This window comes from Urtica dioica, chromosome 1 (genome assembly GCF_054948205.1).
Source record: "Urtica dioica subsp. dioica isolate 48M chromosome 1, U.dioica_male_clone48M_v1_H2, whole genome shotgun sequence".
Classification (NCBI taxonomy): Eukaryota; Viridiplantae; Streptophyta; class Magnoliopsida; order Rosales; family Urticaceae; genus Urtica; species Urtica dioica.
The window spans coordinates 59331315-59343098 of NC_142756.1; the positions used below are offsets into that span (position 1 = coordinate 59331315).

The 11784-nt window shown below is 44.3% G+C and overlaps 2 protein-coding genes across 2 annotated transcripts; both read right to left on the bottom strand.

Moving 5' to 3' along the window:
• Window positions 1–7771: 7771 nt before the first annotated feature.
• Window positions 7772–8548, bottom strand: LOC149408283 (uncharacterized). Its single transcript, XM_089624836.1, has one exon. The coding sequence runs from the start codon at window positions 8546–8548 to the stop codon at window positions 7772–7774; it is 777 nt and encodes a 258-aa protein (XP_089480962.1).
• Window positions 8549–10404: 1856 nt separating this feature from the next.
• LOC149408284 (uncharacterized) lies at window positions 10405–11448 on the bottom strand. Its single transcript, XM_089624837.1, has 2 exons — window positions 11216–11448; window positions 10405–11116 (listed from the first exon to the last, which is right to left on the bottom strand). The coding sequence occupies exons 1-2, from the start codon at window positions 11446–11448 to the stop codon at window positions 10405–10407; spliced, it is 945 nt and encodes a 314-aa protein (XP_089480963.1).
• Between the last annotated feature and the right edge of the window lie 336 nt (window positions 11449–11784).

An 11784-nucleotide genomic window follows, 5' to 3' on the forward strand; every position in this document is an offset into this window, starting at 1 on the left:
TATTCCTACTCGATATGATTTGTGACAGTGATCTCGTGGATACAAATGAACAAAGCTTGAGCTAAAAACTTGGACTCAAAAGTTCACAAACCTTTTCCAATTTTTTTTAGCTTAATGTCAACTGACTCCACTAAAGAGTTGACACTGAAAATCTCTCGGTTCAAATGAATTTATTTTCTACTCAAGAATTCAACCTAATTGTAATGAGTGGATCCATTGAATATTATCTATGTTCACCCTTCATGAATATCATCAGCTAGTCGGGATTTACAAAATTACCATTTTACCCTTCTATCTGTTATTTCCTCAACTCCTTTTACGCTTGTGAGTAAGTTAGAAACAATGTATTGACGAGGAGCTAACAAGTCACATTGTTTCATCCAAAAGAGTCAAGACTCAATTTGGACACTGGCCAGTTCATTTATTCACATTCCAAGGAACAAAGCATAAGGTGATATACATTGCATTTCAGCAATCTTGTACATGAATTCCATATCTATGAGAACTTCACAAAGTTACTCATGACATCTTCACAACTTAGTACTTCAGCAATAGGTCCTGTTCAGAATCACATAATGAGTCCGAACTCTAACTTTCTCAAATGAGAATACGTAAGCTGTGAAATGGCTGGTCTCATTTAAGGATTCAGGTAAGCATGATGCAATTCATACGTAGTGACTTCGAGACATAAGAGGTTAAATGGTTTATTCTTATCTTGTCTCTAGAAGTGCACTGGTCAATTCAGTACCTTCGGAAGATACCTAGAAGAACTATAGAGTCTCCAACTCTCAATGTCCCATAATCAGACATCATAGATTCTCCTAACAATCGTACTGAGGTCAATAGTCCTTTGACCCTTAGATTGCGAATATATCGTTTTAAGCAAACTACGAAGAGTTTGTTCATACAAATCTACATTTGTCTCTTCGTAAGTTGTTAAGTTTGTTTATGGACTAAAGATTAAGGTTTTATCATAAAGCTTCAAACAGACAAGGAAGAATGAATGAACATTTCAACTTTTATTAATAAATAAGCAATTACAAGCAAGAGTGTTCGTGAGACTATATTACATCAAATGTACATAAATAAATACTACTACTCTTCTTGTGGGCACCATTGACAACAGTCGCTAGCATTGATCACAGTGTCTCGAACGCCTTTCGTAGTCGGATACCCTTGTGGGCTAGAAATAACCTTGCCGCTTTAATATTAATTGTAAGGGATCGTCTGGCTGCATGGCTCTAACACTCGCTTTCGTACACGTGGACTAGTATTTTTTGCAATTCGTTTGTATTGATGCATCTTAGGTAAGGGCCTGAGGAGCTCCTTTTGAAAAGGATGCCATTAACGACGCAAAATCTGGCACTCGCTAACTTAATTTTGCACCTTTTTTTTAGTCGAGGTCTTACTTGTGATGATGTAATTAAATCTGGCGCTCGCTCACGCTGCAGCCACGCACATGTAGACTGCGCGCCCCGTGCGCCGCGTGGACATGCACATGAACCGCGCTCCTACTGATTGGCTCTCCCACATACATCGTCGCGGGCCTCCCCAATAAATGGCGCGGTACGCCATTGCACAAGAGGTATGCGCGGCTTGGTCAACGCGTCCCTCACCAAATTCCACCGTGCGCTCCTGGAAATCGGTCGAGAGGCTATAAATACCCTATAAATACCTGTCATCAGAGAGGGTCAAATATACATTTATTCTTCTATTGTGAATTCGTTACCAAGAGAAGATTTATTTTTAATTTTCTATACGCTGAAATTACCAATAAAATTGAGTTATTACATTTTTATCTATACGAATTGAAAACTTTATTTCTATTTTAGATTTATTAACATTAATCTAATCCTTAGTCTCCGTATTAAACTAATTTATATGCTGGGCATTTAATTTCGCGCGGTGAACTAAAACTTGGTCGATGATTGATCCAAGCCTGGATAGCTAGATCCAAAATCATATATGTGGAATACAAGTGAAGGTTGATCACTTGGTGGAAGCATTCTGCACTTTTGGTAAGGGTACGACTAGGAAAAACTTTGGTTGTTGATGTGTTGTTTAAAACTATTACGACAAACCGACCAGGGTCGCTATGATGGTTACAGTGAGACTTAATCTAAATCCTGAAGCGATCATAGACTTCATGGTTGTATTACCGAGTTCTTTGACTAATTCGTGAATGGCTACTTATAGATGGCAGAATACTTATGTCTTGGGAATTCGGGGTATGATCGGAGTGGAAAATGATTCATAGATATTAAATCCAGCCTATGTAAAAGAAGGTCAATGTTCACTCACCTAAGGGTTGATTCCAGAACCGATAGATTGCATGCACTTTCGTAGTAAGTACGTACAAAAGAATGTTTCATCGGGGAAGCAACGATGTTTAGGGCTCATATGTATCAAGAAATGTATAACAGAATAATTGACATTTCTCGATACGGGTTTAACCTGGATGAATGAGATCATGAACTGACTGTACTACTGACACTCTTACGATGAGTAAAATATAATTCTAGTAATAATAAGAGTGCAGTATTGGCTTATTTTAGAGAGTGTTACGAAGATTGACAAATCAATTAAATAAGAGACAGGAGTTTTTTTGTCTATTTTTTTAGATTTGTAGGAGCTGATGTTACTAGGTCTATAGTCCCCGAGTCGGCTTTGATAAAGATGAATAAGAACCCTCTAATAATAATAAGATTTATTGTTTACAATCTCACAGCTGTAAATTGTCTACCAGCATTCATTCGGAAATTTTTCTATTTTCCGAATTAAATATTTATTGTGGAATTAATTACTTATTGTTAGAACAAATATTTAATTAAATGAATTTTAAGTTGGGCCTTATGGATATTGTAAAAGTTGAAAATTCCTAGGCACAGTACCACTAGTTAGGTGCCTACTTTAGTGTTTAAATACTCAATATTCTCTCTTTAATTAGTTGCTAGATGTATGAAAAATAAATCAGATAACTAAATAAATAAGAGAGAGAATAATAATAGTTGAGATATTTGTTGAGCCGATTTCTCGTCCCAACAATCTATACCAGATTTATTTAAATTGTCTCGTATATTTATTTATATGAAAGAAGGGTCTCAGAATCCGATTATGAAGATTAAATCGAGATCCGAAAGAAATTAATGAATAATACGAATTTGGATATAGAAAGAGCGAAATGAAATTTCCTTTATTAATTATTGAACGTAAACCTTACAAGAATAGAAAATCCGAATGAGAATAAGCAGGAAAACTCTAAATAAAATAGTGAATCCAGAAAATATATGGCGATCTTTCAAAAAAATTCAGTAGTCGTAAAATGACGATGGAACGAGCTTTTATAGCTAGCTCACTGATTCTCCTGCCTCTTCAGATTGATACACGTGTACGTGCAGAGCCGGTCTTCGATCCTCCAATCTCGCATACATCCCCATCTTTAGGCGATTTGACCGTTTCTTAGGAGACAAATCATTCGGATTAATTGCCGGGACCGTCTAGGAACATTTATGGGCCCGGGTCGAGTTAGGATTCGATCTTCGATAAGTATTCCTTGCTATTGTCTTGGGCCGATCTCGCCTGCGCCTGGGAATTTTAGGCCAAACTGGGCTTTGGGCCGAACTAACGATTATCTTGAGCCCCTTTGGGCGGAACTTGCCTTGGGCTTAGTTGGTCCAACTCGCTTGGTGGAAGGGGGCGATATCCACTCCCACAATCAGTCCCCCAGTATCTTCTATATTATAAGATAATATAGAATATACTTTGACGAACCAAGATTTTTCAGAGTCTGGTTGAAATTCGATGAAATATTCGGGTATTTCTACCTTTAGGTTACTTTTGAGCAGACGCTAAGGACACGTGTCGCTACACCCGCACCTCGGTAACCCAAAGATTTTCCTAATCATAGCGATCTTCTCAGGATTCTCAACCGTCGATTTGACGCTTAAATAAAGCTGTGACCTTTCGATTCTTTTCATTAATACCAACTCACTCGCATCCCAGAGGTAAAAATTGCAACTTTCTTATCTTCTTCTTCTTTTTCTCTGCGTTTCCTTGAATTTCTTTGCTTTCGCCATTTTCTGCCGTAAAAACCTTTGAGATTCTTTTCTTCCTTCTGTTGTACTAGTAGGTGTTGGGTTTTCTAGGTTTAGTCGATTCTTTAAGCTTAATCGACCCTTATCCCGGGTTCTTGCTTTTCCTTTTTTTCCCTCTTTGGAACAAGTCTTCCTGTAAAAAGAAATGTCGTCGTCGGACAAGAAGAGCGAGGATCCCAACAGCGAGTTGTCGTTGCCGTCGTCATTGACGAAGCACGACCTCGCCAACATGAGGGAGCGATGCAATTTCCCTGATGGGCTGAGGGTGAAAGTAGGAGGCCAGTCCGCCGATCGAATTATCCCTGGGTATGTTTGTGCATACCAGGTATTCTTCGAAGAGTACGGGCTGTGTTTCCCTATCCCCCGATTTCTCATCGACTTTTGCGACCGTCTGGGACTACAGTTCGCCCAGATGTGTCCGAACTTTGTACGCCAAGTGATGGCGCTACTACTATTGTCTAAAGAGGCTGGAATCTCTTTAGACGTTAATGATCTTGGCCATCTGTTGGTCGCGAAGCGTAACTCGAAGCACCATCCGGTGTGCTTCTACTTGGCGAACCAACATCGTTAAGGTATCGCTACCGACCTCCCAAGCAAGGACAAGAACGGGGGCTCGAAATACTTCTATTTCGAGGTCAGTGAAAAGACGGTCGAGGTGGTAAAGAATTGTTTGTCTGTCCAGTGGAAGACGGACTGCGGTAATTAGGGGAGGGTTTTGGTGGCGATCTGCGAACTGCTATTGTTCGCCCATTGTGAACTGACGTCTCTGTTTGTTTTGCAAAGAAGATTGTCCTCTACGCGTCGGATTCATTCGATCTCAAAGTTCAGAAACACCGGTGAGGTCTCTTGGAAGTCCTTCTCCGAGGCTCGATTCGTAGCGGCTATTCTTTGGCCTGTGGCTTCTTCAGGTCGGTTTTTATTTCCGAATTTGTTTTTTTTTATTATATATATATATATATATATATATATATTTTGTGTCTCATTTTAGACGACTTTTCAGACGATCTTTCCTCCTCGTCCGAGATGAACAACGAAGACGTTGACTGGCGAGCCAAGAAGAAGGCCCTTAGGGCGACTAGTGAGGCCGGGGCCTCGTCCGGATCGACCGAGAAGGCCAACCCATCTGCTCCGGCGGCGCCGGTCTGTACTCCCGGCTTCCAGGAGCTTTCGGTCGTGGTACCCCCGGCCACGCTGCTCGTCGAGCTCGACGGCGAGCCTGAGACCGCCAAGATCACCAAGACCGCCAAGACCCCCCCCCCCCCCCCCTGCTGGGGCCATCAAGGCTTCGACCGCCAAAGTCGCAAAGGCTTCGACCGCCGTGGCTAAATCCACGGCGGCTCCGTCCTCTCAAGCCAAGAGGAAGGAGGTGGAAGGCGTTCTCCAACAGCAGGGTGATCCGAAGAAGGGTCGAGCTGACCACCGTGGGAAGGTCGTGGAGGGATCCGGCCAATCGCAGGGGTCTCCGCCTGGCTCTTGTAAGATCGCGTTCAACTGGAACCTTGACAAGCCGGTCTGTGATGACCCGGCGGCGGCGGCGTGTCTCATGCGTCAATTCAACTTTCCCGAGTACCGACTTCCGATGGTCTCGAGGATGCATGGGGCGAGCTACTATCGTTCCGTCAGTGCGGCGGGTTCTCGGGTAAGTTTTAATTTCACGTTTTGGCTTCCATATCATTTCCCAAGGCTAACTCTCATTTTCGCAGTTCATGGCCGAGCTGAACAAGGGCTTTCTCGGTTACGAGGTGATGTATGGCCGTCTCTCCCTCGCGAACCAATAATTGCGAGCCAAGCTGAAGGCTTCCGAGGACGAGCTCACGAAATGTCAAGGTTCCCTCGGCCAGATGGACTATCTTACTGCCGAGGCGGAGACATATGCCCGTCGTGGGAAGGATCTTGAAGATCGCCTTCAAGATTCCGAGAGGACGCGGGTCAATCTGAAGAGAGAGCTCGACTTGGCCGAGGCCTCCCATCGTAACCTTGGGTCCGAACTGGATCGGGTGAAGGCCGAGCTGGCGAAGGAAAAGGCGGGAAATCGTTCCTTGTACTGAGCTTATCGTTCGGCTAAGGACGATGGTATTCGTTCGAGCAGGAAGGCCGCCGGGGCGAAGTATAAGGGGGCGTTGATAGCTTACCGCCAGTTCGTCACGGCCGAGAGGAAGAGGACGACCATTATGCGTAACCTCGACCAGGCCAAGGCAGCGTCGTCGATCTTCCAGGAGGTCGTCAACAAAGAGATTACCGATGCCCCTGCCAAGCTGCAGGAAGCTAAAGACGAGCTGTTGAAGCTTCAAGCTGAGCTTGACGGCGTACCTTTGCCTTCTCTCGCTGGGGCCGAAGATCTCGAGTTCTCTCCTTATGAGGATCGCTCTTCTCCCGACGTGCTGGCGCCCGGGACTTCTGAGGTCGCGGACCAGTTCCGCTCGATGCTCGATAGTTCGGATGCCGTGCTCGCGTCGATCGACGAAGCTGGGGAGAACTCGAAGGAAGCCGAGCCCGTCAAGGACAAGACAGCCTAACTTTGCCTCGACTCTCCTATTTTTTTGTTTTTTTTGTTTCAAGCCAAGTTATTTTATTGTTTTTGGGCCCCTGCGTGGGCGTACTCGTTTTGAGCCCGACGTTTGGGCAAGTTTGTCGAACTCTTCCCGCTTTACTTTTGCAGTTAATTTCCCTTTTTATTCAATTTGAACATATTTCATGATTTTTAATTTCTTTTATTAAATGCCATGAATGTTTATTTCATATTTGCCTGTTTTTTCATTCGTGCCTCGGTAGACAGTAGACAATTATTTTATGTTAATGTCTAAAGATTTGTGTGTTTGAGCGAACGCGCTTATTTATTACGGCGTTTAATTATTGAGAGCTTAATCGCGTGATGTGTATCGGTCATCATAAGTTGAATCCCCTAATCGTGTCGGAATTACGTGTGCGTAATGTTATTAGGCGAGACCCTATATCTGATATGTTCGTCGAACCAAAGCATCAAGTCTTTCTTCATTTGTGAGTTAGACTTAGGCTGGTTTATCGTACACATCGGCATTTTCTTTTGCCTATGTAAGTCGAATCTACCATGTTTGGTAGGTCAAATTAATTATGTTAGTTTTAAGTTCCTTTTGTTTGTGTGTGGCGGGGGCTGAACCTTATCACAAGGCTGCCTACGTATCCGGGTTTGGGATCAAGCTGTTGCGTAGTTCGATTGTTATGGTATTACTCTTAATGGTAATATTTTTTTAGGTTCATGATATTCCAATATCTCAGTACTAGGATACCATCGAGCGTTTCAAGCTTGTAGACACTTGTTCGTAGGATTCCCGTGACTCGGTATGGTCCTTCGCAGTTTGCTCCCAATTTTCCGATGTTTTCTTTGGTGTTAAATTCCCGGAAGTTGACTCATTTGTTGTAGTATCGGGCGATGGATCATTGGTACAAATTCGTGCGTATTAATGCTTGGTTTCTCCTTTCGTCTGTTAAGTCTAGGGAATCGCACAACATTTTGTTGTTAGTTTCTTCGTGATCATTCGCGTATATGGTGCGAATTGTTTGAATCTCGTGCTCAATGGGTAATATTGCTTCAACCCCGTAGACCAGAGAATATGGGGTTTCCCCGGTGGGCCTTCGTGGACTCGAGCGGTAGGCCCATAACACTCCAGGGAGTTCGTCGGCCCATCGCCCTTTTTTGGCTAAAAGTTTATTTTCAGGTTACTAACAATTGTTTTGTTGGTAGCCTCAGCGTGTCCGTTCCCTTGTGGGTATCGGGGTGTTGAGAATCGTAAGGTGATTCCTTCTGCTGCACAGAAGCGTTGGAACTCCTTTGATATGAATTGTGAGCTGTTGTCTGTGATTATCTCTTGTGGGCCGACGATATCCATGGACCATTTCAGAAATGGGTACAGAGCGGATATAGAAGATAGTTCCTCGGCTGGTTGCTTGATATTTGGGGCATGCTTTTGGCACTGGTCACATCTCCGTGAGTGTTGCTCACAGTTGGCGACCATGGTCGGCCAAAAGTACCCTTGATATTTGATTTTAACAGCTAGGGCTCGTCCGGCCGTGTGGTTCCCATATTCTCCTTCGTGTATTACGGAAAGGATGCGTTTGGATTCCTCTTTTCCTATGCATTGTAAGTATATTGCGGAGAAACTTCTTTTGAAAAGCCCTCCGCCGATTATGGAGAATCTTGCGCTTTGGCTAATTAACTTTCGGTGCATTTGCTTATCTTTCGGGGTGTGGCCTTCGGAGATGTATCTGACTATATCCCTTCTCCAGTCCCCCTCTTCTATTATTACCATTATGCTTGCTCCTTTGGTAGTGATAGAAGATTGTTTTAGTGCCTCGACCGGTATGATTCGGCTAATTATAGAGTCTGACGTCGAGGGTAATGCGGCGAGGGCGTCGGCTGTGGTGTTTTCCCCTCTGGGGATGCGAGTTAATTCGAATTTTTCGAATTGGTTTGTCATCTCCGTTACTAATTGCACGTATGCCTACATACACTCGTCTCTTGTTTCGTATTCTCCGCTGATTTGATTCGCGACGAGCTGCGAATCGCAGAAAGCGGATATGAATTCTGCTCCCACAGCTTTTGCTAGGCGCAATCCTGTGATTAGCGTCTCATACTCGGCTTCGTTGTTTGAGGCGGTGAAATCCAGGCGGAAGGATTGTTCAATCACTTCTCCGTGCGGCGACACTAGGTGTATCCCAATCCTAGCCCTTTGTTTTGTGGAGGAACCATAGACTTTGAGGGTCCAAATTCCAGCGTTTACCGTGGTTTCGCTTTCATTCGCGGGGAGCTCGATAAGGAAATCGGCTTGAACTTGTGACTTTACGCAGGTTCTAATGCGATATTCGATATCGTATTCACTTAACTCGATGGCCCATTTGGTTAATCTCCCTAATTGATTGGGGCTGTGGAGAAATTAGCGTAAAGGTTGAGTGGTCATCACCACTATCGAGTGGATTGGAAGTATGGTCGTAGCTTTCGGGCCGCTGTGACGACGGCCAGAGCTAATTTTGCCATTGCCGGATATCTTGTCTCTGCATCAACGAGTGACCTACTTATGTAGAACACTGGTTTTTGGTCTTCTCGTTCTTCTCTGACGAGTACTACGCTGACCGCGGTGTGAGATACGGCGACATACAAGTAGAGGGGTTCTCCCACTTCTGGCTTGGCTAAGATCGGAGGTTGGCCAGGTATTGTTTCAGTTGCTCAAATGCTTCTTTGCACTTTTCGGTCCACTCCAACTTCTTGTTTCCTCTCAAGAGCTTATAGAAAGGCAAACATTTATCAGTCGATCGAGAAATGAATCGACTAAGGGCTACCACGCGTCCCGTTAGTCTCTAGATTTCTCTTTTGTTTTTGGGGGAAGGCAAATTTCGGAGTGCTTGTATTTGGTCCGGGTTGGCCTCAATCCCTCTTTGAGTTACCATGTATCCGAGGAATTTCCCAGAAGATACCCCGAAGGTACATTTAGATGGGCTTAGCTTCATTTGGTACCTGTTCGGGACCTTGAAACATTCTTCTAAATGTGAGACATTGTCTGTTTCTCGTAATGATTTTACTAACATGTCGTCGATGTAAACTTCCATCGTTGTTCCTTTTGTCGGCGAACATTTTGTTCACTAATCGTTGATACGTGGCTCCCGCGTTTTTTAGCCCGAAAGGCATCACGTTATAGCAATAGATGCCTTTGTCAGTTGTGAAAGCGGTCTTCTCTTGATCATTTAGATGCATAAGGATTTGATTGTATCCTGAGAACGCATCCATAAACGACAAGATTTTATGGCCAGCGGTGGCTTCCAACAAGCGTTCGATGTGTGGTAATGGAAAGTTGTCTTTAGGACAAGCTTTATTAAGATCGGTGTAGTCGACGCATACGTGCCATTTATCGTTCTTTTTCTTAACAACAACGGTATTAGCGAGCCAATCGGCGTATTTTACTTTGCGTATTAAACCGGATTTTAAGAGGCGCTCCACTTCTTCGTTTACCACCTTAGCCCTCTCTGAGCCGAGTTTCCTACGCTTTTGTTTTACGGGCTTATAAATAGGGTCGATGTTGAGTTGGTGTGCGGCGATTTTGAGGTCTATACCTGGCATGTCCTCCGTCGTCCACGCAAATATCTTCTTGTTTTTCTTCAAGAATGCTATTAGTTCTCGGCGTATATTTCCTTATAACTTGGCCTCGATACCCACGCATCTCTCGGAGCCAGTTCCGTCGATCTGAATCTGTATTATTGACTATGTACTAGGCTCGTCTTTCTCCTCTGAATTTTCCATCGGAGGCGGATGGGTGATCTCGTTTCCGATGGCCATTAATTGCTATTGGCCTTCGTTGGTTTCTTCGCTAGATGGACCTTCCGAATCGTTCTCTTTTGGCTGGTGCTTTTCGATGATCCTTTTATGATTATTCATATAGCAAATTCGGGATGCCTCCTGGCTCCCTCTGATTTCTTGTATCCCGTTGGGAGTCGGAAATTGTACGCAAAGGTGGTAGGTTGACGGTACCGCCCTTATCCAATGTATCCAAGGTCTTCCGAGGATAGCGTTGAACGGGGATGGGCAGTCGAGAACGGTAAATTTGACCATCCGGTTTATGTCTCCGGCCCGTACAGGGAGTTCAATGATTCCTAGAGAGGGTGTTACTTCCCCATTGAACCCGGATAGCTGGTTGGGTTTGTGTTCAATTTCAGCCTCCTCGATGTTCATTCTATCCAAAGTGATTTTGAATATAACATCTACAGAGCTTCCTCCATCAACAAGGATCCTGGCTACTACGCAGTTACCCACTTCGAGTTCGATGATCAAAGCGTCGTCATGGGGCCCATATAGCCTTTTGGTATCGTCTTCGTTGAACGAGATCGTGGTATCTTCTACCTTTCGGCACCCAGGTGATCTCGGTGTACCTTTAAGTTGACGTTGTTGTGCCTTAATTGAATTCACGCTATCCCTGTAAAACTTTGAACCTCCCATGATATAGTCGATTCGGGGTTTCGCTTGGGGAACGTTGTTATCTTCCTCCTTTGCCCTTCCCCTTTTTGGGGAGGGATTTCCTCAGGCTATGTTATTATTAAATTCCTTTTTTTGGGGCGGTGGTCCCAGATCGACATTTTTTAGTTCTCCATTTTAGTACTTCTCGATAAGTACCTTTCGAGCCACGACGCAATCCAGAGTGTCATGTCTGTAGTTCTTCTGGAAATCACAGTACTTTTTCTTATCACGCGGCCATTTTGGGGTGCCTTCTTCAGAATTTCCCTCGTCGTTTACGTTAAAGGCATGTTCTGGAGTGCTTGAAGGCTTCCTCCATTCATTGTTTCGGTAAGGTCTCATTCCAGGTGTCCTGGCCATGGCCGGAACAGGTGTCATAGAAGGGACCTTCCTTGGATTATGTTTTTTGGACAGAAGGGCCCTTTCTTCCTAAGCTTTCGCGTAGTTTGAGGCGCGATGAATCGCATCCTCGATGGTGGGTGGCATGTTCACGGTCATTTCCTCTCGGAATCTGGACTCGTGCCACAGTCCATTTTTGAGAGCGTTCAGAGCTGATTCTCCCTCCACGGAAGGGATTTTTGACATGACAGTCTTAAACCTTGTCATGAAACTCTTCCGGGTTTCGTCTCGGGCCTGTTAGGTGTTCCATAGGTCTGCCATGGTCGCTTCATCTTCCACTAACATCGAGTAGTGTTTTATGAAAGCGGCCGACAG

Bases quoted from the DNA above. Each gene is read 5' to 3' on its own strand.
- LOC149408283 (XM_089624836.1), bottom strand. From the start codon at position 8,548: ATGACAAACCAATTCGAAAAATTCGAATTAACTCGCATCCCCAGAGGG.
- LOC149408284 (XM_089624837.1), bottom strand. From the start codon at position 11,448: ATGACACCTGTTCCGGCCATGGCCAGGACACCTGGAATGAGACCTTAC. The intron at 11,117-11,215 runs GTACTAAAATGG...CTCCCCAAAAAG, and splicing joins CGAAAGGTACTTATCGAGAA to GGGAAGGGCAAAGGAGGAAG.